At 46.1% G+C, this 25,745-nt stretch overlaps 2 protein-coding genes across 3 annotated transcripts in view; one reads left to right on the top strand and one right to left on the bottom strand.

Annotated features, from left to right (window-relative positions):
* SMYD1 (SET and MYND domain containing 1) overlaps nt 1-8,338 on the top strand; it is a 44,889-nt gene extending 36,551 nt beyond the window's left edge. For both annotated transcript variants that reach the window (XM_010330355.3, XM_003942517.3), the window contains 3 exons: nt 1,787-1,950; nt 3,296-3,464; nt 5,295-8,338. In XM_010330355.3, the coding sequence (XP_010328657.1) occupies nt 1,787-1,950; nt 3,296-3,464; nt 5,295-5,453 (492 nt within the window). In that variant the 3' untranslated portion in view covers nt 5,454-8,338. The remainder of the gene's footprint in view (nt 1-1,786; nt 1,951-3,295; nt 3,465-5,294) is intronic.
* A 9,602-nt stretch (nt 8,339-17,940) lies between these two features.
* FABP1 (fatty acid binding protein 1) lies at nt 17,941-23,640 on the bottom strand. Its single transcript, XM_003942516.4, has 4 exons — nt 23,447-23,640; nt 21,463-21,635; nt 19,438-19,530; nt 17,941-18,063 (listed from the first exon to the last, which is right to left on the bottom strand). Exons 1-4 carry the CDS (start codon nt 23,511-23,513, stop codon nt 18,013-18,015), a joined length of 384 nt encoding a protein of 127 aa, XP_003942565.1. The 5' UTR covers nt 23,514-23,640; the 3' UTR covers nt 17,941-18,012.
* Nucleotides 23,641-25,745: the final 2,105 nt, after the last annotated feature.

Below are 25,745 nucleotides of genomic sequence, written 5' to 3'. Positions count from 1 at the left end.
CTTTGTAGGGTAGTGCCTAAGCCTCTGTCTACATAAGAGTCAGTCTGAAAAGCCTGAGTCCAGGACGACTGAGGTCAGGCCCATCTTTTCCTTACCAGGGCCAAGGCTGCATGCTTCCAGGGATGTTTCCCAGCTTCCCGGAGCCTCCTTCTCTGCGTGTCCATCTTGTATACTTCCAGTAGGACATAATTATTCAAACTCATTGAGCTTAAGGACCACCAGCAACTTATACAAACTACACATCCAGCGTTTTTCTCTCAGATATTTGGTTTCAATTGGTCTGGGGTAAGACTTGAACATCAGTGTTTTAAAAAAGCTTTCAGATGATTCCAAAGCACAGTGAGTGGAGAATCACAGGAATGGTGGTGAAGATGGAGCTCAGCGGCTTGGTTGCAGTGCTCGATCTGTTGCTCACCATTTGTGTGACTGTGGCAAAGTACTTACCGTCTCTGTGCTTCAGTTTTCTCATCTGGTAAAGTGGGATTATTAGTAGTACTCATCTCAATGTGCTATTATAAAATATATATTTGTATACGTGTATATGACGCATGCATGTATGTCTGCATGCATATATGTGTGTGTGTATATATATATCTACATATGTGTATATATATATATATATACACACACACACATATATATTTCTCTCGGTATCTGTAGAAAATTGGTCCTAGGACCACCACAGATACTAAAATCTGCAAATGCTCAAGCCCCTTGTATAAAACAGTGTATTTTTGTATACAATGTATGTATAGCCTTCCTTAAATCATCTCTAGATTACTTATAACACCTAATACAATATAAATGCTATGTAAATAACTGTTATACTCCATTGATTTGTTTGTATATTTTTGTTGGTGTTGTATTGTTCTTTCTTTTAAAATATTTTTGGCCAGGTATGGAGGCTCATGCCTGTAATCCTAGCGATTTGGGAGGCTGAGGTGGGTGGATTGCCTGAGCTCAAGAGTTCAAGATCAGCCTGGGCAACATGGTGAAAACCCATTTCTACTAAAAATACAAAAATTAGTTGGGTGTGGTGGTGGGCACCTGTTATCCCAGCTACTCAGGAGGCTGAGGCAGGAGAATTGCTTAAACCCAGGAGGTGGAGGTTGCAGAGAGCCAAGGTGGAGCCACTGCACTCCAGCCTGGGCAATGGAGTGAGACTCTTGTCTCAAAAAAAAAAATATATATATATATTCATATATAAAAAATATATATTTATGTATACATATACATAAATATATTTATATAAATATATAAATATTATATATATTTTATATATAATATAGAAATATATATTTTATATAAATATAATATATAAAAATATATATATATAAATATATATTTATATATTAAAATATACATTTTATTTTAGATATAGATTATATATATATACATATATATATATATATTTGATCTGCAGTGGGTTGAATCCACAGATGTGGAACTTGTGCATACATAGATCTGACTGTACATATTTATGTGTTTGTGTGTTTATGTGTGTGTGTGTATGTATGGCTTTCATAGCTTCCTGCTACCTACTGATTTTGGAAATTCCTCGTTGTGCTCTGTCTGCCATACCTCACACCATTACCCTTCCCATCTTTATACCTTAGCCAATAGAATCACTTTGCAAGTCACACCCCAAACCTGTGCTTTCCCACCTCTGTCAGCAATTAACCCAATTTAAAAAAGAATGAGTGTCTGGTATCACGACGGTTGCAAATGTGAATTAAGCCTGTTGTCTGGTGCAATGGTAATGGGCAGGACCTCTGTCTCACTCTAGGTTGTGAAATTATGCCGGGAGTGCCTGCAGAAGCAGGAGCCAGTGTTTGCTGACACCAACATCTACACGCTGCGGATGCTGAGCATTGTGTCAGAGGTCCTTTCCTACCTCCAGGCCTTTGAGGAGGCCTCAGACTATGCCAGGAGGATGGTGGATGGCTATATGTAGGTGACGATCCTGAGTCTCAGACAGTCTCCTGGAAATGTGTATATTCCAGGGATGGCAAATAGATGGCACATTTACTGCTGCCTCCCTCCTGTACCCATGGCAGGCATCGGTAATCCATTATGGTTCTCTTTTTGACTGAGCCTTTTTATCATGGTGCTCCAGTGGTAATGACCAAACAATCAGAGTTGGTAGTTGAGATGAAATCTATTTGCCATCCCTGGTCTTTTCCAAATTCTCCAGCTCATCTATCACTTGGGTGGCATGTTCTGCTTTTGATTTCCTTCAGGCTAACTCCAGCTTGATTTTAAGTGATTGGACCCCCGCCCCCACCACCCTGTAACCAACACAGGCAATTCTGGGAGCTTTCTTTTATTTGTTTATTTTTAAAAGAGCCTTCAACTGGGGCTGGCTGCGGTGGCTCACGCCTGTAATCCCAGCACTTCGGGAGGCCGACGTGGGCAGATCACGAGGTCAAGAGATCGAGACCATCCTGGCCAACATGGTGAACCCTGTCTCTACTAAAAAACACAAAAATTAGCTGGGGATGGTGGTGAATGCCTATAGTCCCAGCTACTCGGGAGGCTGAGGCAGGAGAATTGCTTGAACCCGGGAGGCAGAGGTTTCAGTGAGCCAAGATTGGGCCACTGCACTCCAGCCTGGCACCTGGCGACAGAGCAAGACTCTGTCTCATGAAAAAAAAAAAAAAAAAAAAAAAAAGAGCCATCAATCATCTTTGCAAAAAAATTGTAAAATTTGATTCTCTTGCCTTCCATTTGCCAATACCCTCTCTTGCTTTCTGTGTCCATGTTGTTGTGCCAATTTGTGTTTCTGACCAAATAAGTTGACACAAGTTCATTTCTTTGAGAGGATGTTAGTCATAAACAAAATGTAGATAAACTGTACAACATGCTAAGGAAGCCCTGCAAAAGTGTGCCAAGCAGGTGAAAATACCAATGCCGTCTCAACAATGACATTTAAATTATTTTTTCTCCCTTGACCTTCCTACCACTTTCCAGGGAGAGGTCTGAGGTGCTCCTGAGAGCTGTGAGCTTCCTTTGCTCTAGCTCAGATGGTACACTCCTGGCCCCTTTTCCCCAGAAAGACTTGGCTGGGCAGCTCAGGCCAGAGTTTCAGCTGTCACAGCCTTACTGTGTAGGAGGTTTGGCAACTCATTCCATGTCTCTGTGCCTCAGTTCCTCCTTGGAGGGCTGCAGAAGCCTCACAGCACTGAGGGGAGGAGCAGATGGGCTTAACTGATGAGGGCACTTTATACATCATCAAATTAAGTGCAGATATAAGGATGATTGGTGTGATGTGTGATTATTTGGTATGCTCCTGCAGGAAGCTCTATCACCCCAACAATGCCCAACTGGGCATGGCCGTGATGCGGGCAGGGCTGACCAACTGGCACGCTGGTAACATTGAGGTGGGGCACGGGATGATCTGCAAAGCCTATGCCATTCTCCTGGTGACACATGGACCCTCCCACCCCATCACCAAGGACTTAGAGGCAAGTAGTATCTTGGGGCTGGTGTTCCCCTCTGGTCTGAGCTTTTTGAGGATGACAGTGTGAGTTCAGGAGGAGTCTGCTTTAGAAAAGTCTGCATATTGCCAGCTGGACAGAAGGGAACTCAGAAACGCTTTAGCCCACTACCTTGTGTGTTACATCGCTTGTGTTGCCACAAAGGAACACCTGAGACTGGGTAATTTATAAAGAAAAGAGGCTTATTTTGGCTCATGGTTCTGCAGACTGTATAGGAAGTGCGGTGCTAGCATCTGCTTCTGGCGAAGACCCCAGGAAACTTCTAATCATGGTGGGAGGCAAAGGGGGCCAGTGTGTCATATGATGAGAGAGGGAGCAAGAGAGAGGCAGAGGTGCCAGGCCGTTTTAAACAAGAAGATCTGGAGTAAACTCAGGGCGAGCACTCACTCCTACCAAGTGGATTGCACTAAGCCATTCATGAGGGATTTGCTCCTGTGACTCAAGAATGTCCACCAGGCCACCTCCAACACTGGGGATCACATTTCAGTGTGAGATTTGGAAGGGACAAATATCCAAACCATATCACCTTGCTTCACACATGAGGAAATTGAGGCTCAGGGAAGGAGGGTAATCTGTCCATAGTCACATAATGAGTTAATGGCAAAGCTGAGACTTGAAGCCCGCATCTGTTGAATCTTAACACCCCAAGCCTGGTCTGAGGAAGTGTAAACAATGGTGTGTATGTGTGTGCATGCATGCGTGTGCAACCATTTACATTAGAAAGTATTCTGTGTAACACGGAGTGGAGTTTGGGATCACAGGCTCTGGAATCAGACCTCCAGTGTTGAGTTCCAGCTTTACCACTTTCCGGTTGTGTGATTTTGCAACTATTGAATGTATGGGCCTCAGTCTCCTCATCAGTGAAATAGAGGGAAAGGGTAGGGTTGTGATGAGTGTTCATGAGTTACTGTGTGAAATGCACTTAGTGCCTGGAAAATGGTGTTGCTGGTGTCCTTGGTGCTTCGAAGGGCTGCTTTATTTGAGAGTGACAGGGCTGTCCTCAGACAGTTCAGTCTAGGGAAAGTGGGCAGACTTTGATGTTATAAAATGTAGGGTGACTATGACATTTAAGACTGGTGTGGTCTCAGATATGGATGTCCTTTTTCTATTCAGATTCTAGGTTTCCTCATTTATAAAATGGAAATAATATAGTAGCCCCTCAAAATTGGCAGGAGGACCAAGGGAGGGGCAGAAAAGTGGGGTAACTAGCTTTACGTCTAGGGTATCGAGCCTGTCAACGGCAGACCCTTTGTCAATCTTATTCACGCTGCGTCCTCAGCCTCTTGAGAAATATTTCTTGAATGGGCATGTGGGAGAATGAGGGTTCTTCTGTGTGTCACACACTGTAATCTTCCCAACCCACTATAAGGTATGAAGCCACAAAACGGGTGAGAAAACTGGTAGCTGAAGTGGTTACACCACTTGCCTGAGGTCCCACATTAGTACCTGCAGGGGCCACGGTTCAAATCCAGGTCCCCACTGGGAAGTTCCTGAGAACAAACATTGTTTTCTGAGAATGGTTCCTCCAGCTACTCTCCCAGGGTTCTGACTCCCTTTCCTTGATAAAGTGGGCCCACTGCCAGGACATTGGGCTATCGATGAGTGTGTGTGTGTGTGTGTGTGTGTGTGTGTGTGAGAGAGAGAGAGAGAGAGAGAGAGAGAGAGTGTGTGTGTGTGTGTTCTGAGGGGGTAGAGTTGAATCTCTGTGGCTGGAAGTAATTTATCCCAAGGTATGTCAGAGACCAGCATGTCCTAGGGGTTTGCCATCACTGTTAATGGTATATTTGTGTCCCACAGGCCATGAGGGTGCAGACAGAGATGGAGCTACGCATGTTCCGCCAGAACGAATTCATGTACTACAAGATGCGCGAGGCTGCCCTGAACAACCAACCCATGCAGGTCATGGCCGAGCCCAGCAATGAGCCAGCCCCAGCTCTGTTCCACAAGAAGCAATGAGGACTGCCAAGTGGAGGAGGGGCAATGTGGCTGGGGAGCTAGGGAGAGACTCTGGAGGTGGTGGGTCTCTGGGGAGATCCCTGATGAGGAAGTTGAGGTAATGCTTAGCCCTGTTTCTGTGGGAATTTACTGCCCTGTGTTTCCCAGTGCCATTTTGGCTCAATTCAAGTCAATTCAATTCAAGTTAACTCTATCCCAACCCAAACCAACTCCTCCTACAAATATTATTGGATGATAGGCCCTAGAACCCAATAAAGGAGCTCCAAATGTTATTGGGTGGGGAAGCAAAATGTACAGAAACATTTAAAGCACACTGCAATAATAAATGCAATTGTAAACTATATGGAGGAGGGTGCAGGGGAGAGAATGTGTCTGGTGTGTGTTGTGTGTGTACAGTGGGGGTATTACAGAGAGGGTGACATCTGAGTTGAGGGTGGCAGGTGCCTAGAGTCTCAGATGAGCCTGGAGTCTCATCTGTGTAGGTGTCTCTGGGGCTGCTGGTCTCACCTGTGGTCTGCAACAGACGCAATTGGCTGAGGAGGATATGTGATGCTGTTTCCTTAGGTTGGTGTGGAGTTATGAAGAAGGGGCTGTGTTAGGGCTACTTAGGCTCTACTCAGAGACCTGAAACCACTTCGGAATGGTGCATATGCAGGAAATGTCGACTGGGTGCTTTGCCCAAACCACTTGAGATCTTAAAGTCTGGGAAAAAAAAAAAGTCTGGGTTCCAACTAGAGCTCTAGAAATATTTCCAGAACACACAGAGAGGGAATTATTCCTTCCATCACCACCCTCATCACCAAGCCTTGTTGTTCCCTGTGATTTTAGATCATGTCTGATATTTTCCTGGCTATTTGCCTAGTAGGATGTAAAAAATATTTTCAGAATGAAGAACAGAGGGAAACTTGGAAACACACATACCTATTAATCCTGGGCCCTGCAAAATTGGCCCTTGGGAGCTTTGGTTACATGTGCTTTTTTTTTTATGTGGTCTTTACCAGCTTAGACTTTCTCATGGCCCCACATGAAGCTCCATTCTCAATACTGAATAATTATTACTTCCCTTGCTGAACTTCTTTTTCTGTGATGCCCTGGGGGCTTCTGCTCTTCTCACCAGAAACAGCATTTGAATATGGATTATTGTACACCTAGGTTAGACTCTCTTCAGAGGTGTGGCCAATTTATTCTGATCTCCCAAAGGCTGTTGTGATTTCCACCTGAGAAATGAGGATCTTGAGAATCGACCAATCTCAAGATTAGCCTGTTATCCTGTTATCTTCTGAGACCCCAAATTTCTCATCAATGTTTTGGGAGATCCTGGAACAGAGCCCTTCAGTTGGGGATGTCACCAAGACTTCTATACAACCCAGGGCTACCACTGACCTCAGAGCTCTCCCTCACATCCTGAAGTCAATTAATCCCACCGTGTCTTATGTTTGTCATCTCTGCCTAAATGTTAGCTTCTCCATCTGCACTCTCTCATCCACATGCTGACCCACTGTGTCCCTCTGAACACTGCCCAGTGGTTGAAAGCTCTGCAAATGGGCCATATTTTTGCAAAATACTTGTGTCTGGCATTTAGGTCTTCTTTGAAGATTTTCCTTTCTAGAAGGTTTTACAAGAAGACTGATAGTCTTTCAAGCTCCCACACCACAGGCTTAGGGACAGCACTGACATTCTCCCAGGAATCTAACTGGTGTGTTCAAATTATCGCTCTTCTACCTTCATATAAAACTTCTCTCCCAAACCTTTTCCCCTTCTTTGTCATTGTCATCTGCTGAGCCACTGGTCATTTCCCCATATTCATGGCCTTTTTTCCCCATCCTATCTTTCTAATATTTGTTGTCTTTAACAAACTGAGCTCTATGTCTGTGCTCCTTCCCTCTCAGACCATTGGAACGTGAGTCCTCCCTGCCGCAGGTCCTCTGGACTCCTTCCCCTCCTTCGACCCCCAGACTTTGTTCCAGCTATTATTGCTTCTGCATCCTGGATCCTTGACATTTCTCACCCCACTGGCCTTCTCAAGTGCAATGAATAAGAATGCTGAGAACTCTTGGATTGTAATCTTCACGACTAAGTTTTTTTAGTAGTATAGTTATTATCCGCCTTTCTTCACTTTGCATTTCTTCTTGAATCCATTGCAGGTTGACTTCCACTCCCACTCCTCCACTAAAAGGGCTCTTAACCAAGATCAAAGCTAGTGGGTACTTTTTAGTTCCTATGTGATTTGGCCTTTCGGTGTCAGTCAACACTCCCAGCCCTCGATTTTAGTGACCCACTTCCTTGCAATGATCTTCTGATGTGGTTTCTCAGGTTCCTGCACTGGTCCTTTTTCTTTCCCTGACCCTGATATATTGACATTTCCTGGAGTTGGTTTTGTGCTTGATTCGTTCTCATCTTATTCTACACACACTCCTTGCATGAACTCAGGCAGGCCCTTCATTTAATGACCACCTTAAGGCTGATGATTCTCAAATCTGTATTCCCTGATGTTGCTTTTGAGTTCCAGCCCCACTCATCCTCTCAGATGTTCTTGCAGGCCCAACAGACTTGTCATGTCCAAAGTGAAACTTCTTCTCTTTTCTCTCTCCTCTCCCTTGATCTGTTCTTCTTTAGAAAACCACACAAGAACTTCATCTCCTCCATCAGATTGTGAGCTCCTGGAGGGCAGGAGCTGTGTCTCTCTATTCATCTTCCTATCCCCAGAACCTTGCATAGGTCCTGGAACATGGCAGGTGCTCAGTAAATGTGTGTTGAATGAATGAATGAACAAATGAATGAATTTGCTTACTTAAGAGCAAAAGAACCATGAAACTGTGTTTGGAGTTTTTATGTTATAGCAGTCAGCAAATCCTATTAAACACTTTGTGTTTCCAAGCAAATAAGCGTGGCTTCTTTCTTTCTGACAATCTTTTTAGAGCAGTACCGTCTTTTTTTTTTTCTTTTCACATCCGAGAACTTTATTGGACACAGCTCCGTGCAGGGCCAAGGGCCCCGGGGCGAGGGCGGCTCCATCCAGGAAGTCTCAGCAACAGGAACCCACAAGGCGACACTCTAGCTGAGGTTATAGATAGCTGCGAGATGGGGGCTGCTCCGCAGATGCAAGAACAGGACAGATCTTTATAAATAAACAACCAGTTAAGAGAAGTGACAACTCTACATCATCCGCATACACAAAGCACTCTAGTGGGTGGGGCACCGGGGGCCTGGAGGGGCAATGAGTGGGCCCAGATGTCCACGGCACGGGGTGGGCGGGGGCAGGGCCGGGGCAACAGACAATGGACACTAGGACACTGTGCATGTACAAGACCAACTACTGCGGGCGGTGGTCCTGTGTGTGTGTGTCAGGCTGATGGTCTTTACATAATATTCTGTGGGTGGTGGGTTTGCAGAGGAGCTACTTTGTGGAGAGGATGAGGGCGACGATGGGACCATAGAGGCCGAGCACCTCGGCGGAGATGAGGATCAGGATCATGCTCGAATAGTCGGGGCTGCTAGGCGATGCCCCGCACACCGGCGTCCCCCACAATGCCGATGGCAAAGCCAGCTGCCAAGCCAGAGCAGCACTATCTTACGGAATTTTCTGTGATGATGGAAATGTATTATATCTGTATTGTCCAATACAGTACAGTAGCCACTAGCAACTTGTAACTATTGAGCTCTGGAGTATAAATGCAGAACATAATTTTAAATGTTATTTAATTTCAACTAATTTATACTTAGCCAATGGGGTTAGTGACTACCATATTAGACTGTGCAATTTTAGAGAAATACTTCAGTGTCGTTTTAAAGAACATGGACACTAAGAAAAACCATCTCAGTTTGTCTTTATCCTAATCTTATCTGTGTGACCTTGGACTTTCCTAATCTTATCTGTGTGACCTTGGACTAGTTATTTTACCCATGCCTCAGTTTCCTGACTTCTACCTACTGCCTAAGTTTGCTGTGAGGACTAATTTTTTAAAGAGGAAAGCCCTGAGAACCCAGCTCATCATAAGTGCTTAGTGACTGTCACTAGTATTTTATTACACTTTGAGCATTCCACCCTTGCTTCTCCTGGGGTGTCCCTTCTCCCAGTTAGAAGGTGAAGGTGAAGGGTAGAAGCAACAGCAGTGTGATGGAACTAGCTCTTATCAGCGTGGGAGAGCCAGCAGGGCACATCTCTTTCCAACTCCGCATTCATCAACATCACACTGATAACTTAAAATTGGCCATGGTGGGAATATTTACACCACAGTAATGGCCTAACTTCAGAACACATTAAGTTCCAGTGTTGTCAACCTGTAAAGAAGCTTCACTACATGAGAGTAGCAAAATAGATAATAGAAAGACCATTAAAGAAGTCTTCACTTAAACTGGGCTGAAATCTGCATCCTGAAACCTCTATTCCTTACGGCCATGCCAAACAAGTCTAAGACCTCTGATTACTGTGTAGATGAAGCCGTCTGCCCACTGCACCATCGATGTATTGACAAACACATGTATTAAAGGGCAGACATAGCCATTGCTTGGGTGAGTCACCGGGTGTACTTCTCTAAAGGATACCGAAGGGAATAACATAGCTGGGGCACATAGCAGAGAGAATAGCAACATTTCTTCTTATAATTTGTTTTGAGACAGGGCATCCCTTTGTCATCTAGGCTGGAGTGCAGTGGAGTGATCTTGGCTCACTGTAGCCTTGATCTCCTAGGTTCAAGTGATTCTCCCACTTCAGCCTCCCAAGTAGCTGGGAGCACAAAGTGTGTACCACCACGCCTTGTGGTCCCAGTTCTCAACACCTTCAGCCCACCTGGGTGGGATTCTCCCTACCGAGCTGGTTTTTAGTAGGGGACTACAGTTTGAAGCAGCAGATAGAATTCCAGATATGTGGTTTGTGTCCTTCAGTGGTACTTACATTTGGCCTTGGCTGACACTTTCTAGCTCTTTCTCTAGGGACACTACTCTGCACCATGAGGCTCTGAGGAGGCGGTTCAGGACAGGCTGGTGCAGGATAGAGCCTGACCTGTCACAGCACAGCATTTCCTGACACACAGTGATGACCCATGAGTCAATGGAGTGCTGGTAGATATTTAAAAACAATGTGAAGAAGAAGCCCTGATTGGTAGCAGTTGCTGATTTCCCTGGTGTAAATATTCCCGTGCAGGCCCATGTCAAATACCAAGCTGTATACGGAATCGGGACCTGGGACGAGGTGGCTCCAACCATACTGCTTATGACCCAAGCCAGGCAACTGGACCCTTGTTGGGCAACCCTTTCGCTTCTGAACTAGAGGAGTCCTTGCTGTTCTCTAGGAATACAAGCTCTCAGTTTGCGACCCTGGAGGTGCTGACAAGCATACTCTCTGCCATGTGGAGAGGCCCAGGAGACCAAAGCTTGTATTGACGGAGAAATATTGCGTTGTTATTCAGCTTCGGATTCACCTGTCCTTTCTAGTTCTATGAGCTAGTGAACCATGTTACCCCTGCCCCATTTTTATTTTTGGCCTAACCCATTGGGGTGAGTTTCTTTCATTTGCACCTAAGTTCCCAGTGTGCTAGTTTTTCTCCAATTCTCCTGCAGGCCTTCTCCACTCTCCTCTGCCTGGCTTTGTGTCAGACAGACTGACTTCTTTCTCATTTTACCAGTAAGAAGCAGGAGACTGGAACGCAGAAGGACACCCGCTACAACTGCCCAGCCAGGGGTTCAGCTCCCACTGGGTGGCCCTTCTACAGCTCTAGGTCTCCCTGGGCTCCAGTAACGCTGCCCCCTCGGTTGCCTCTTCAGGTCTACAGACGGTGGTGGCTTCCTGCAGTTGCTGGCTGGGCGCCTCACCTACTTTATGGGTTCCCTTTAACCACATCTTTGTAAACAGCCCTTTTGTTAGCGGTGGCAAATCCGAATGGGTCCGCAGCAGTGTGGAAAACATTGGTCTGAGGGGGATAGGGCAGAGTGAAAGACTAAGGCAAGTTTTAGCGCAGGAAGGAAAGGTAAAGCACACTTGGAAGAGGGCCAGGCGGGGGACTTGAGAGATCCAAGTGCTCCGTTTGACATTCGATCTGGGGTTTTATATGTTGGCATGCCCCTCGGGTTTTGGGTCTCTCCGCCCTTTTTCCTTGGGGCAGGCTGTCCGTCTGCGCAGGGGCCTGCCAGCACTTGGGCGGGGCCGCATGCGCAGTGTGTTACTGGGGGCTGCGCAAGCTCATTTGAGGTGTTTTTTTTCTTAATAGTTGTTTCCCTAGAGGAAGGTCAGTTATCAGTTAAACCCCACCATTTTACCTCTTAATGCGCATGCTTGAACTCACTTGTCCAGCTCCGACCTCTTATTGGGCAGCTGCTGACCACTATCTTCAGGAGTTTTCTATCTGTTGGGAGGCTGCCTTCTCCTGGCGCTGGCTGTGCATGATTATTACTTTAGAGAGACAGTGGAACAACCACCTGACTGTCACCTGACTCTTGCCTGACATTTCTTGGTGGGGGTGCCATCTCCTGCCCTGCCTAGCTACCTACTTTAATACTTTCATTAAATTCTCACAGTGTGCCTTATTTTCCGCTAATACGTCTTCACTGCTGCATCTTGCTAATGCACATCCCACGTCTAGTAACTAGATCTCATCCATTCTAATTCCTAAATATGCTTAAACCTTTTGCTACGTTCCGACCTCATGGGCACTACCTTAGTTCAGGCACCCAACATCTCTTGGCGGGACCATTGCCACAGCCTCTGAATTGTCTCTCTCTATTCAGCTCTGCTTTTTTTCATTGGTCCTTGCCACTGTGGCCAGAAAAGTGTGTGTGTGTGTGTGTGTGTGTGTGTGTGTGTGTGTGTGTGTCTGTTTTATAATGCTTTTAGTATCATATTACTCTTAGAGCTTAAAACCCCTCAATGACTCTCTACTGTTTTCAGGATTAAATTCAAATTCCTTGCTAGAGTCAAAGGATTCTCATAGTAGAGATTCTGTTCCTTCTCTGCCTCTTCTGCTAAGCTCCACTTATACCACATCTCCCTGTGAAGCAAATACCCTTGGTTGCTTTCATACCTCCTCTGAGATGTTTTTCTAGGTACCACCCCTACCCCAGTCTGTAGCAGGGGCTGGAGCTAGTACCTACCTTCATCACAGTGGGATAACATTGTCACACGTATGGTCCCCCTGACAGTGAGTCTTCTGGGGATCACTGTATTCTCAGGGCTTAGCACTGCCCTGTTCTGCTTTGGCTAAATGAGGCTAGGCTATGTGAAGAAGATGCATTTAATTTCAAGTCTCTTTGTTTTTCTAGTAAGAAATGCTACAAAATCATGAGATTGTAAACATGCCTCTAGGTATACAAAAAAAGTGCTCTAAAGATAGAGTACAGACTAAGTTAGGCAGCACCATGCCCCTTCCCCTGCCCACCAATCACTGTATTTACTCTAATGGCAGTCAGTTAAAAAAGAAAAAAAAGAAAAAAGAAAAAATTTAAAAAAGGAAGTCTACTTTTGTGTGGATACTGGCTGTTTGCGAATCAATGGGCTGCCACTGGGAAACAGCACTCTCTGTTGGTGGGATCCCCACAGGACAGGCAGAGGGGAGGAATAGAGAGGCCCAAAGTGTGGAAGGGGTCAAGGTAAAAATAACCCACACCATCAACAGCTGTTTATTCCATTTATTTAGCAGGCTTCTGGCCCAAAGTTCTCTGGCACCTGTACAAAATCTAAATTAAACATCCAAAATTAATTCTCCTTTTCAGGAAAAAACACAAACAATTCCCTCAAAAACCCAGAGTTGTTCTCAGAGGAAGAATCCATTTAGGGGGAGATTGGGAATTTTGTCAGGTCCCTGGAAGCTTTGCTGAGAAGACCTTGTCTGCACTGCTTTCTCGTCCTGTGGCTCCAGAGTCAAAGCACCTCAGTGCCACTGTCTGTTGGCTTGGTGGGCCAGAGCAAACCTCTTTTCCTCCCTAAGCCTCTGCACTGCTCTCAGAGGTTCACTTCTCTGGGCACAGCAGAGTTTCTGCTAATGGTCCCAATATTAAACCCAACGGACACTCCCTGAGGAATCTGAGAATGGAAATAATGATATATTTTACTTGGATGGCATTTGGCTTGTATCAGTTCGTGGGCTCCTCTTGAAAGCCATGAAGGAAGGGATTGTCTTGCCCATTTTACAGGAGAGAATGCTGAGGTCCACAATTACAGATTAGTTAGCTAGAACCATGCCCAATATTTTAACTTTGTCATCTGCCTTAAAAAATTTAATGCTCGTTAAAAATAATAGTTTCACAAAATGTGTTCTTTGTAGAAGATTCAAACAATACAAATAATGCTCCCACCAGTTCTGTTCCCAGAGGTAATGGCTATTATCTGGTGTTCTGGATAATGGAGTCCAACCATCAGATTTTTTTCTATACATTCACATCCATAGATGTACATACATAATTTCGTTTCATGTTTTAACAGCATTTACTTGAATGATAGTATACTGTCAATAGTATTTCTAAAACTTACTTTTTAAAAGAAGTGCTTTGTCTTGGAGATATTTCTATGTCAGTACATACAGATCTACTTCACTCATTTACTCAACTGATTCTTTCAGAGTATGGCTATACCACAGTTGATCAAAGCCTTTTTTTACTGATGAGCATTTGTTTCCAGTTTTTGGCAATTGCATCCTTTATACTCTTCTTGTGCATGGGCATAAACTCTTCCTTAGGGAGACACAACAGTGGCTTCTCTAGGTGTTAGGGACTTCACATTGAAAATACTAATGGATATTGTCAAAGTTGCTCCATATGGAGCTCATCACTTTATATCTTTACCACCAAAGGCAAAGCTCATCACATCCTTATAAACCCCTGGTATTATCAACCCTTTTACTAGTTTGATTTTTTATTTTTATTTTTATTTATTTTTATTTTTATTTTTTTGAGACAGAGTTTCACTCTTGTTATCCAGGCTGGAGTGCAATGGCACAATCTCGGCTCACCGCAACCTCCTCCTCCTGAGTTCAGGCAATTCTCCTGCCTCAGCCTCCTGAGTAGCTGGGATTACAGGCACGTGCCACCATGCCCAGCTAATTTTTTGTATTTTTAGTAGAGACGGGGTTTCACCATGTTGACCAGGATGGTCTCGATCTCATGACCTTGTGATCCACCCACCTCGGCCTCCCAAAGTGCTGGGATTACAGGCGTGAGCCACTGCGCCCAGCTAGTTTGATTTTTTAAATGGTATCTTATTTTGCATCCCTCCTTCCTGGTTACTACAAGACTAAATATATTTTATATTGTGAGATGCCTATTAATGTCATCAACTCACCTTTCCATTGATTTGTTGGTTTTCTTATTGATTTGGGGGTTATTTTTATATTCTGTCTATTAACCTTTGTTGTGTAAGCCACACTTTTTTTTTGAAACTCTGTTTATGGTGCCTTTTTTCATATAAACCTTTAAAATTTTGAGGAAGACAAATTTATTCATCTGTTCCTAGATGGTTTTTGTATAAAAACTCTAGTATAAAAAAGTCTTCTATAGTTGGAAGCTATCTACAGTCATATTTATCTCTAACGTTTCATATTTATTGATTTAGCTATTTATTTATTATTTTTGAGATGGAATCTGGATCTGTCCCCTAGGCTGGAGTGCAGTGGCGCCATCTCTGCTCACTGCAACCTCTACCTCCTGGGTTTAAGCAATTCTTCTGCCTCAGCCTCCCAAGTTGCTGGGATTTCAGGCTTCTGCCACCATGCCTGGCTAATTTTTTGTATTTTTCTGTAAAGACAAGGTTTCACTATGGTTGGTAAGGCTTGTCTCAAATTCCTGACCTCAAGTGATCCGCCTGCCTTGGTTTCCCAAAGTGCTGGGATTACAGGCATGAGCCACTGCACCTGGCCAATTTAGTTTTTTAGTTCATCTGGAGTTTATTTTTGTGAATGGCATATCATAGCGTGCTGTTGTTTTCTTGCTCCCTGGAACTCCCGACTCTGATTTCTTACTGAAGTAATACCATTCTCTAAAGGCATACTGATACTCTTTCCCTCAGTCTGCCTTAGTTCTTCAAATAATGGATCTGTTTTTTCCCCAAGGCTCCACTCCAGGTGAGAGAAGGAGCGCAAATCTCTGGAGAAAACAATGGTGCAAGGCAGGAGGAGCTGCATTCTAAAGACTGGTCCAGGTAAAATGGCAGAAAGAGGAAAAGCGTTCTTTCAGCTGAGCAATTTGGGAAGACATCTCGAAGCAGGTGATGCTTGAATTGTGAGGAAAATGGGAGGTTGTTTAGTTTGATTAGGATGTATATTACAGGCTGAAAGAGGTTGGACAGGTTATGGTTGCAGGGGTCAGCATCCTACGGTTGGTTCACAAGCCAAAGCTGGCTGCCATCTGTTTCCATACAAGGTATAAACTAATAATGGTTTCCACATGTTTAAATGGTGGAAAAAATGAAAAGAAGAGTAATAGTTTATGACGTACAAATGATACGAAATTCCCGTTTCAGTGCTGATAGGGTTTTATTGGAACACAGTCACACCATTTGGCTGTGGCTGCTTTTGCACTGCAATGGCAGAATTAAGTACTTGTGACAGAGACCAAATGGCCCGCAGAGCTGAGAAAATTTATTCTCTAGATCTTTACAGAAGAAATTTGCTGACCCATGATATAGGGACTTGGATGCCGGGTTTAGGAGTGTGACTCCTGCGTGCTGTGCAGCGAAGCAGGAAGCATATGATTGGTGGCTTGTTTAAGGAAGACGATGCTGCCATAGGCTGGAGATTTGCAGGTGAGAGCGGGGGCAGGGAGGTGCTACAGGTGGTCTGGGAAACAATCCCAGTAACAAATAATAGTTTCAACTCTAGAGTGGAAAGTGAAGAGGGGGAATGTGAACAATTCAGTTCACATTGAGGCTTACTGCAGTCTGCATATGTAACATGGCTAGCCTAAAAGTTAGAACCTGAGAAATGCCATTTTATAAAAGACAAAGCTGTTCTTAAAATAAGCTGTAACGGCTTCCCCATTCTCTTTGCAATAACTGCTGACCTTGGCTTCTATGAAAAGTGCTTGCTTTTGCTTATCAATAAGTGCTGAAAAGTTGCTTGCCCTGCATCCCCTCACCCTGAAACCAGGATGTGGTTTTTCAGCTTAAAGACCCCGCTCCCCAGAACTTGGGGCCATGGGTTGGAGAGATGCGAGTCCTCTGTGGTCGCCGGCAATAAATGACCCTGAAATTTGACATACTTCTGTCTTGGTGTTGACTTTCTATGCTCAGTCCTGTACAACACATATAGTTCTGGGTGCCGAAAGGTCTTATGAAGGTAGAAATGGTAGCTCTGAGAGGTATGGATACTGTATTAGTTTGCTAGGACTCCCATTGTACCACAGACTGGGAGGCTTAAACAACAGAAATGTATTCTCTCACAATTCTGGAGGCCATTAACTGAAGATCAAGGTGACGGCAGGGCCATGCCCCCTCTGAAGGAGTTAGGGAAGGATCTGGTCCAGGACCCTCTCTCAGCTTCGGACAGTTCCTTGATTTGCGGCAGCATAGCTCTAGTCTTCATGTGGACCAGACGTCCGCGAACTACGGCCCGCAGGCCACATGCGGCCCCCTGAGGCCATTTATCCGGCCCCCCACCACACTTCAGGAAGGGGCACCTCTTTCATTGGTGGTCAGTGAGAGGAGCACAGTATGTGGCGGCCCTCCAACAGTCTGAGTGACAGTGAACTGGCCCCCTGTGTAAAAAGTTTGGGGACGCCTGATGTGGACACTCCCCGTGCACATCTCTATGTCCAAATGTCCCCCTTTTATAAGGACACCAGATATAGTGGATTAGGGCCCACCCTACTCCAGTATGACATCGTAACTAATTATATTTGCAATGACCTTATTTCCAAATGAGGTCACATTCTGAGATACTGGGGGCTAGGACTTCAATATATAAATTTTGGGCAAATGCAATTCATCCCCCAACAAGTACCTAACAGTTTGGCATAAAGTAGTGTTGAGGGGACTCCTCTCCTTCCCCTACCCTCTGCCCCTGCCCAAAGCATGGAGAGAACTTCCACTGAGCCTCCTCTGTCCCCTTCTGGTGCCTCTCACTAAGCCCCTTGCTCAGCCTCCCATAGGAGGAAAAGTTTATTTGGCGAGTCAGTGCCGACCTTTCTGCACCCATCTGCTGGTGGGCTGGCACTGTGACCGTGCTTGTGGGTATAGCTCTCCTTTTCTGCCCAGGCTTTCTGCTCCCTGTCCCCACAGAGAGACACCCTCGAGGCCAGCCCACTGCACATCCTCTGGCCCCAGCTCCTTGCCTGTGTGTCTGACAGGGAAAGGGCATTCCAGGGCCTTCCTGCAGACCTAGCCACACCTGGCTGTCCTGGCAGGGACATGTGAGTGGACAGTGTGGGTTTTGTGTTCAGGGAATTACTCTTCAGACCTGACCTGGGAGTGTGGATCATGTGGATTATCAACATTTATGAAAATATGGTTGGGAGAATGTGGTGACCGATAGCACCATTAATGAAAAGCCATAGAGAAGAAAAGACATTTTTTAAAAAAACAAAGTTCACTTTATTACGTTAATTGTACACACTAAAGCAATATGAAATGCAGACTTGTTTAAATTCTCTTGCTGATTCTCTTGAAGACAATGTTGCCCAATGTCATGGTCTGAAAGCCAGAAAAGAAATTATGAAATGTTCATCTGATGTTGTATTGTAAAAATAAAATAAAATAAAATAAGCTTAAAAAATAGCACCAGATATGTTGACATATGAAACAATTCAAAAATTCGTCTGGTTGTCTGTAGGGCAGGAGGAAGGGTTGGCAATTTTTTCCAAAATCCTATGCCATGTCTTTGTCACTTCTCCTTCTCACCTGGAAAGTCCTCCTGCCTTTTACTGAATTCTTTTCTACATCAACAGCTGTTATAGCAAGATCATCCAAACCAGCCCAGTCCAATTTCTCAAAGTTTCATGGAGTACCTACTATACACCAAATACATGTTGAGCACCAAGGATATATGTACATGGGCACAATGAAGCACACAGCCTGGAAGGCAGTGGGTAGTACATAATTGTCCTCCTAGAGCTGTGAAGCTTATAAAAACAGTGGATGTGTCAGGTTTGTTTTTTCAGGATGTTCCCTCCACCTCTGCCAATTCTCTTGAATAATTCTTCTGGAATGACACGGCATGTCATCAGGGTGAAAAGGAGCCCCTTAGCTTCATCAGCAATGCAATGGTTGCTGCTTGATGGGTTCAAGCCCTGGGTCTATCATTTATTAGCTGATGACTTGGACAGGTCAGCCTGTCTATTGAATCCCTCATCCAGCCTCCCACAAGGAGACAGGAGGATTAGGTGAGATGGAGCCTATCAAAGGGCATTGGCCAGACTCACTACAGAACGGCTCATCTTCTGCTCCCCCGCTCTCCTGAGAATGTGCTGGCGGGGAGCTGGAGACCACAGATTGGGTGGGTGATGCTTACATTCTGTCTAGTTTAAGAATTTTTCCATTTGAACAGAGTGATGACAGCTCCCTGAGGCAGGGTTCTGTTGTTTGTGACTCCCTAACGCATATATTGGGGGCAAATAAGAATCAGGGAGACATACCTGCAGGAGAAACACTGCACTGTTCGCCCCCAAATAGGGGATAGGACGTGGTTGGCAGCCAGGCATGAAGGCTGACTGAATAACTGGACTGTGCCAGGCCTGTAAGCTGCCATAAATCACGATGAATGGGATTCTCTTTATAAATGCTAAATGGGCAAAGGCACTCATAAAGCACCCTGGGCATGCAGGGCAGGTGGAAGCCTCTGTGGCTGGTTGGTTAGTGCTGAGCAGAAGGGATTAGTGACAATGTGTGTAAACTGCCTGGGACATCATGGATCTGCAGTAAGTTATAGCGGATACTGACCACAGGAAAGAAGTTTGGGGGTTGGAGGGTGGAGAGGTGGGGTTAGGGTTTGTGACCTGCTCCCCATCCTTCACCTTTCCTCTCCCCTCAAGCACTGGGAGCCACATGCTCAGAGCACCACCAACTTACACTGGTGATTATGTCGCCATTGAGTTCGGTCACAGACTTGATGTTTTTGAAAGTTGTCACCAGTTTATTGTCACCTTCCATCTGAACCACTGCCTGCAGGAAACAGAGAGGTAGCTTGTGATGAAGAGGTGGGGGGGGGGGCAAGAGCCTTGCTAATGAAGTTGGTTCTTCTGCACAGGTCTCAGCTCATATCAACCAAAATGCTCTGGTTCCTATGCTCCCAAGCTTTCAGTTCTCTGGCTCTAAAGAGAAGCGAGGGCATTTAAGAACTAAATAAAATGTCAGGACTTCTTTTGTCTTATGGCATGTAATCTAGAAATGACCATGGAACACCTAAGTGGCCCCAAATACAAATGCTAAAATCAAATCAAGTAAAATCTCAATTCTCCCAAGCTAATGGAGGGAGTTAGTGGCAAAATTCAAAATACTGACCAGTAGAGAATACATATTTTCCTTTGGTATGTATTCGTCTTCTTTTCTTTTCTCTCTCTCTTTTTTTTTTTTTTTTTTTTTAATGAGACGGAGTTTCACTCTTGTTACCCAGGCTGGAGTGCAATGGCGCGATCTCGGCTCACCGCAACCTCCACCTCCTGGGTTCAGGCAATTCTCTTGCCTCAGCCTCCTGAGTAGCTGGGATTACAGGCACGTGCCACCATGCCCCCCTAATTTTTTGTATTTTTAGTAGAGACGGGGTTTCACCATGTTGACCAGGATGGTCTCGATCTCTTGACCTTGTGATCCACCCACCTCGGCCTCCCTAAGTGCTGGGATTACAGGCTTGAGCTACCGCGCCCGGCTTCTTTTCTTTTTTTTTTAAATTGAGGTGGAGTCTTGCTATGTTTCCCCAGGCTGGTCTTAAACTCCTGGGCTCAAGCAGTCCTCCCACTTCGGCCTCCCAGAGTGCTGGGATTGTAGGCGTGAGCCACCATGCCCAACCAGGTATGTATTATTCTTTCTAGCATGTTAATCTTTCCTATTGTGGCCTCCTTCCAAGCCCTTATACATTCCGGAAGAGATGACAGGAACCCAGCAGGGAGCAGAAGATCCTGGACAACGTTAAACATTTTGCCTCCAAAAAGAAAATTTGGAAAAGGCCCCTGGTTAAATCCCTTGACCATGAGCACATCAAGACAATTTTCCTCGTAAAAGCATCCTGACCTGTAATGTTCTAATTGTAGAGGCAGAAATAAAGAGCGACCAGAAGAGAGAAAAAGATGAACATGCCCAGCTCAATGCACAGAACTGTCTGCGGGGCAAGGGGTGGGGGGAGTGGGGGGAGAAGAGGGGTGCAAGGGCATGGAGTGTTTCAGAGGGAGGAGGAGACAGTCACTCCCATTGCCGGGATACCCCTGCCTCTGTCTGCCAATCGCTCACACAGCCCACACCCAGCTCTCATTGCACACCTTGAGTTGTGCCCAGCAGAAGTAATGCTGCCCTGCCCACTGCCTTCAGTCTAGGGGGATTGACTGTTCTTATTTTACAGATGTGGTGGCTGAAGCCAGGGACTTTGTGACCACCCCTGAAGGCTGAGTCAGAGCACCTGCCTGGGACCCTGGTATTCTGGTGTTGTCAGCACCTACTTCAAGAAGTCTCTCCCCATTGCCACCAGCTCTAGGTTCAGTGAAGGACAGTTGACTTTGGGTTCAGTTAAGGGTTTTTCACAAACTTCCACTTGCCCCACTCCTGGGCCCTGCTTAGAGGACTCTTAGTGCCAGGAGCACTGGGCCTGGGAGAACCTGAGACTTAGAATCCTGCTCTATGCTTGGCTCCCCCATATCCTCCATATGGGAGAACTCAAGACTTTGGGGACTGGAACACCCCACAGACAGTCCCTGGGAAGTGGAGAGCAGCTTCCCTATGAGATTCTTCCCTAAGAACTCTTTTTCTCTCTGCCTCTCCCACATGGGAGGTGGGTTCAGAGATGGGGTATCTGTGGGTGGAATTGTGAGGTTTGAGCCTTGAGGAAGGAGGCCCCAGGGCCAGGCTCCAGGGAAAGTTCTGACAGCAGAAGGGATGCTCTCCTACCTTGACCTTCTCCCCTGTCATTGTCTCCAGCTCACATTCCTCTCCCAGGGTGAACTCATTGTTAATCACTTTGGACCCAGTGGTGATGGTGAGCTTGAAGTGCTTCCCATTCTGCACGATTTCCGACACCCCCTTGATATCCTTCCCCTTCTGGATGAGCTCGTCTGGCAGACCTGGTGGAAACCATCTGAGGTTTAGAGACAGGCAGAGGTGGAAGTTTCATCAGGTTGCAGAGGTGGACATAGGCTTGCCTGGCACAGCGCTACCACCACCGTGGTAGGTAGAGGAGAGAAACGTTATGGCATGGAGGGGCAGAGAAGGGCATCGTTTTTCCCAAGGGGCCACAGAAACTCACTGGGGGCTTGTGAGCAGCATGGGCTGTGGCCTCAGGAAGGAAGGAACAGTGGCCTAGTCTGGCCTGCTTCTATCTTGCCAGCCAGTTTATAAAAAGGACACTCTTGTGATGATGAGCATTTTTTCATATGTTTGTAGGTTGCATAAATGTCTTCTTTTGAGAAGTGTGGATGCAGCAAACCACCACGGCATGTGTATACCTATGTAACAATCTTGCACAATCTGCACATGTACTCCAGAACTTAAAGTATTAAAACAAAACAAAACAAAGGACACTCTTCTGGCCTGAAGAACTGGTCCTCTTGTAAGTGCCCTGGTTCTTGCTCACTCTCCTTCCTCATTCCCTCCTCCTTTGAGGACTTTGCTCTTGGAGTATGAGCATTTCATTGCTCATACCCAGGGTGACCAGAGAGTTGATCTTCCAAGCTAGGTCCCTCCTGAGAGCGACAGGGGAGCTGTCGATAATTGTGACAGGTCAACACACACAAGGCAGTGCTGTGCCAGGCAAGCCTGTGTCCACCTCTGCAGTCAAGACTCTGGAGGAAGATGTACCAGCAATCCCTTGCCCTGGGATAGAGCTTTACAAATTTCAGAATTTGTCTACACTGTTATATAAATTGAGGTTGACAAAAATTACGTGGGTGGGCAGTGAGCATGGAGGGTCCTGTTGCATGAGTGGGAGATTTGACACACAGAGGTGGCATGATTTGCCTGCGGAAGATCCAAGCTCTCCGGCAACGCTGAAGGTCCTCCTCTCCCTGCTTCTGCTGTCTTCGGCACTCTTCTCATTCTTGGCACCTTCCCTTGCCATACAGAGGGACTCCTTTGCCTGTAGGGGTCCCTCTGCCTGGAGCCCCCTGGGGCACACCTGCTCATCTTCCAAGGCTCAGCCTGAGCCTTCTCTTTACTTCCACTGAGCCATCCTCCTATGCCCTCCATGAGTCACACTCTCCTGTGCATGACCCTGGGAGGCACAGGGGTTAAAGCAAGGTCTCTGAGAACCAGTGCCTGCTTCCATTCCTAACTTAAACACTTCCTACTTGCACAATCTTGGTTGTGATTACTAAATGTTTCTAGTCTTCCATTGCCTCAACTGTAAGGTGGGAAAATACTGGTACCCAACTTAGTGTTTTGGTGAGGAATAAATGAGGTATTGCATATCCATGGTCAGCACGGTCACCTGGCACAGTTGGCACTCCGTACACCTTAGGGAATGCCTTATTACCTTTATTTCTTCTCTTCTCTCTCTAAACCTTGGAAATGTGGCTCATGATCATCTCTCTCTGATATCTATCCAGCACAGTGTTCAGTGCGTGGTTGGCCTTGAATCACTGTTTGAAGAATGAATAACTGCAGGAATAGGATCATGCAATGAAGTGCCAATGACATGGCCATCAATCCAGACCACACCCTAGTTCAGTGCTCTTTCCACTTCCCTATGGGGTGGGCTTGTACAGTGAGGACTCGCTTCAAATAACTCCAGAAGTCAATACAAAATGCCCCCCTAGTTTCAGTATATAGCCTGAATCTCTCCTCCCGTCTCAACATCCAGACTCTGAGTAGCCACTGCTGGTGGGGCCAGACCCTCATTGCTGTGACCCACAGCTTTGCCGTTCAGTTCAGCACTCACCGATTGCCTTCATGAAGGGTTCAAAGTTTTCCTGGCTTTGCAGTTGGTACTTGCCGGTGAAGTTCATGGTGGCGCTAGAGCTCCCTCTCCACGACTGGTCTGTAGCTCTGCAGCTCTGCTGAACAGACTGTCCACTGTGGGCTGTTTTATAGGGGGCTCCCTTCCCTTCGAATAGCGGCCAGAGGTCAGTGGCTGTCAATTCCTTTATGGCCAGGTTCAAACATTAACTCCTGAGAGCAATGGTCAATGATAAAGAACAGGATGGGCACAGCAGAGGTTTGTTGTAATTCAGCAAACATTAATGAACATCAGTCAAGCACGAAGCCCTATAGTCCTGCAGCCTTTAGTGACTCTCCACTTTCCATGAAATGTGTGTGCATATGCATGTATATGTGTATGTATGCACACATGTGTATGTATATGCATGCACACATACATATGTGCACATTTGTGTTTATAGATATGTATTATGTATATAAAGATGTATGGATGTGCATATATGTAATGCATATGTGTATACACAGTATGTATATATGTTTATATATGTCTATACACATATACACACATGTGTGTGCATGTGTACGCACAGAAAAATACCAAAGAATTCCTTTGAACTCAAAACCTCACTTTATTTACATAACCTTATGATGTCTTCTCATCCCAATTATTATACAAACTTAATTTTTAGAGTTGTCATCAGCTGCTAGTGCTATTTTGTATTCTGGGAATTCCTCCTGGATGACTCTAGGCTCCTCTGCAGTCCTGTTTTTTGAGGTGTTAAAGCAGTCCATGCTAAATGGCAGGTGTAAACCGTTGGAACCAGCTGTGCGGAATTGAGACGCATTTTATTAGGCAGAGACAAGGCAGGGGAAAGTGGCACCTGCTGACTTGCTCCAGCCGTGCTGAGAAGACAGGACAAGGGATCTAGGGTTACGTGTGGGAAACTAGTCTTGCGGAGCCCCCTGACCAGCACTGGACTTGGGGAGACAGCCCAGCAGGGCCTCTAGTGGCCTTCGGATACGCTACTTTGTTGTGAAACACAGAGAGACATGGCGCCCAATGGGTGCACATGCCCCACTTCCTGCCTCTGAGGCAGCTCTTGACAAGCACCTCCCCACCCCTCCACCCCCACCCCCCCGATTCTCTCTCTTCTTTGTCTGGACTTTGGTTTCAACCTTTTCACCTGCAGCCTCCAGCCTTCGTCCTCTGGGCCTCCTCTACTCTGTGGTTAGACAGATCGTCCGGAAGCATAGGCTGAGTCAGGCCACTGCTCCAGGCATGAGCCTCGGTGATTCCCATCACTTCAGAGGCCACAGGTCCTGGATGGCCCGGTGTCACGTATCAGGTCACAATGGCCACCCCCAACAACACTCCCGTTTCCCTATCATGAGTTCTAATTTTTGGCTTGGAAAATAACTCCCACTGGCTACACTTCTAGCAGGGCTGCCAGTCCTCAAAAGGCAGCTCCAGTCTGCCTTTCCATTCTTCTTTCCTTCCTTCTCCCCAGGCCACAGTTCCAGCCACAGGGCCTAGTGGACACATCAGGGGCGTCCATGCTGCTCTCTTTGCCCTCCGTGGTCTACAGCATTTGGACACACTGACCCAGCAAATCACCAGAAGTTCTCTTCTCCACTCACGGTCCCAGGGCCAGGGTCCTTCTACCACATCCCTGACAGGTGGTGTTAAGGCACACCCTGCCACAGGGAGGTCCCTGCCTTTGCAGCAATGTGGGCAGAGAGCACACTCACTAATGGAGTGTCCCACCATGCAGATTGTCCTGCCATGCACCAGCAGACCTTTCCCTCCAGCACAGAGGGGTGCTCTGGCCCTCCCTGCTTGGCCCTCCTCTGACAGTGTCTAGGACACAAGGTGCCTCCCAGGCCATGAATTGGGGCTATCCCTGCAGGAAGTGAAGTGGGCTTGCATGATGAGAACTTATGGCTTTTTATAATTACCACGACTGCCTGAGTAGCGGGCGGGAAGGGACAAGGTGGCTCAAAGAAGGCTGGGCACACCCACAGTCCCTCTCTTATCTTGCTCTGAGCTTTGATTATGCATCTTTTAACATGTCTCATTGTACTGAAGGGGCCCATATTAGACTCCGTCTCCAGGTGGGATGCTGATTTTTCATTTTTGTATATGTAAGGAAGTAAAAAATCCATTATCTTAAAAACTGGCATGAGAATTCCTCGTGTGTGTGTGTGTGTGTGTGTGTGTGTGTGTGTGTGTCTAAATGACTGGATTAGCTGCCTGGGAGACAGAGTGTGTGAGACCCCAGACCTCAGACCCGTGTGTTAGT

The sequence above is a fragment of the Saimiri boliviensis genome, chromosome 1 (genome assembly GCF_048565385.1).
Source record: "Saimiri boliviensis isolate mSaiBol1 chromosome 1, mSaiBol1.pri, whole genome shotgun sequence".
In the NCBI taxonomy this organism is placed as follows: domain Eukaryota; kingdom Metazoa; phylum Chordata; class Mammalia; order Primates; family Cebidae; genus Saimiri; species Saimiri boliviensis.
The sequence above is the reverse complement of the archived record's forward strand: the minus strand, read 5'-3'. Positions and strand labels throughout refer to the sequence as shown.

Excerpts from the sequence above, each read along its gene's own strand:
- FABP1 (XM_003942516.4), bottom strand. The coding sequence starts at position 23,513 with ATGAACTTCACCGGCAAGTACCAACTGCAAAGCCAGGAAAACTTTGAA. Across the intron at positions 21,636-23,446 it reads ACCCTTCATGAAGGCAATCG|GTCTGCCAGACGAGCTCATC; the intron begins GTGAGTGCTGAA and ends GGTTTCCACCAG. Across the intron at positions 19,531-21,462 it reads TGACAGGGGAGAAGGTCAAG|GCAGTGGTTCAGATGGAAGG; the intron begins GTAGGAGAGCAT and ends TGTTTCCTGCAG.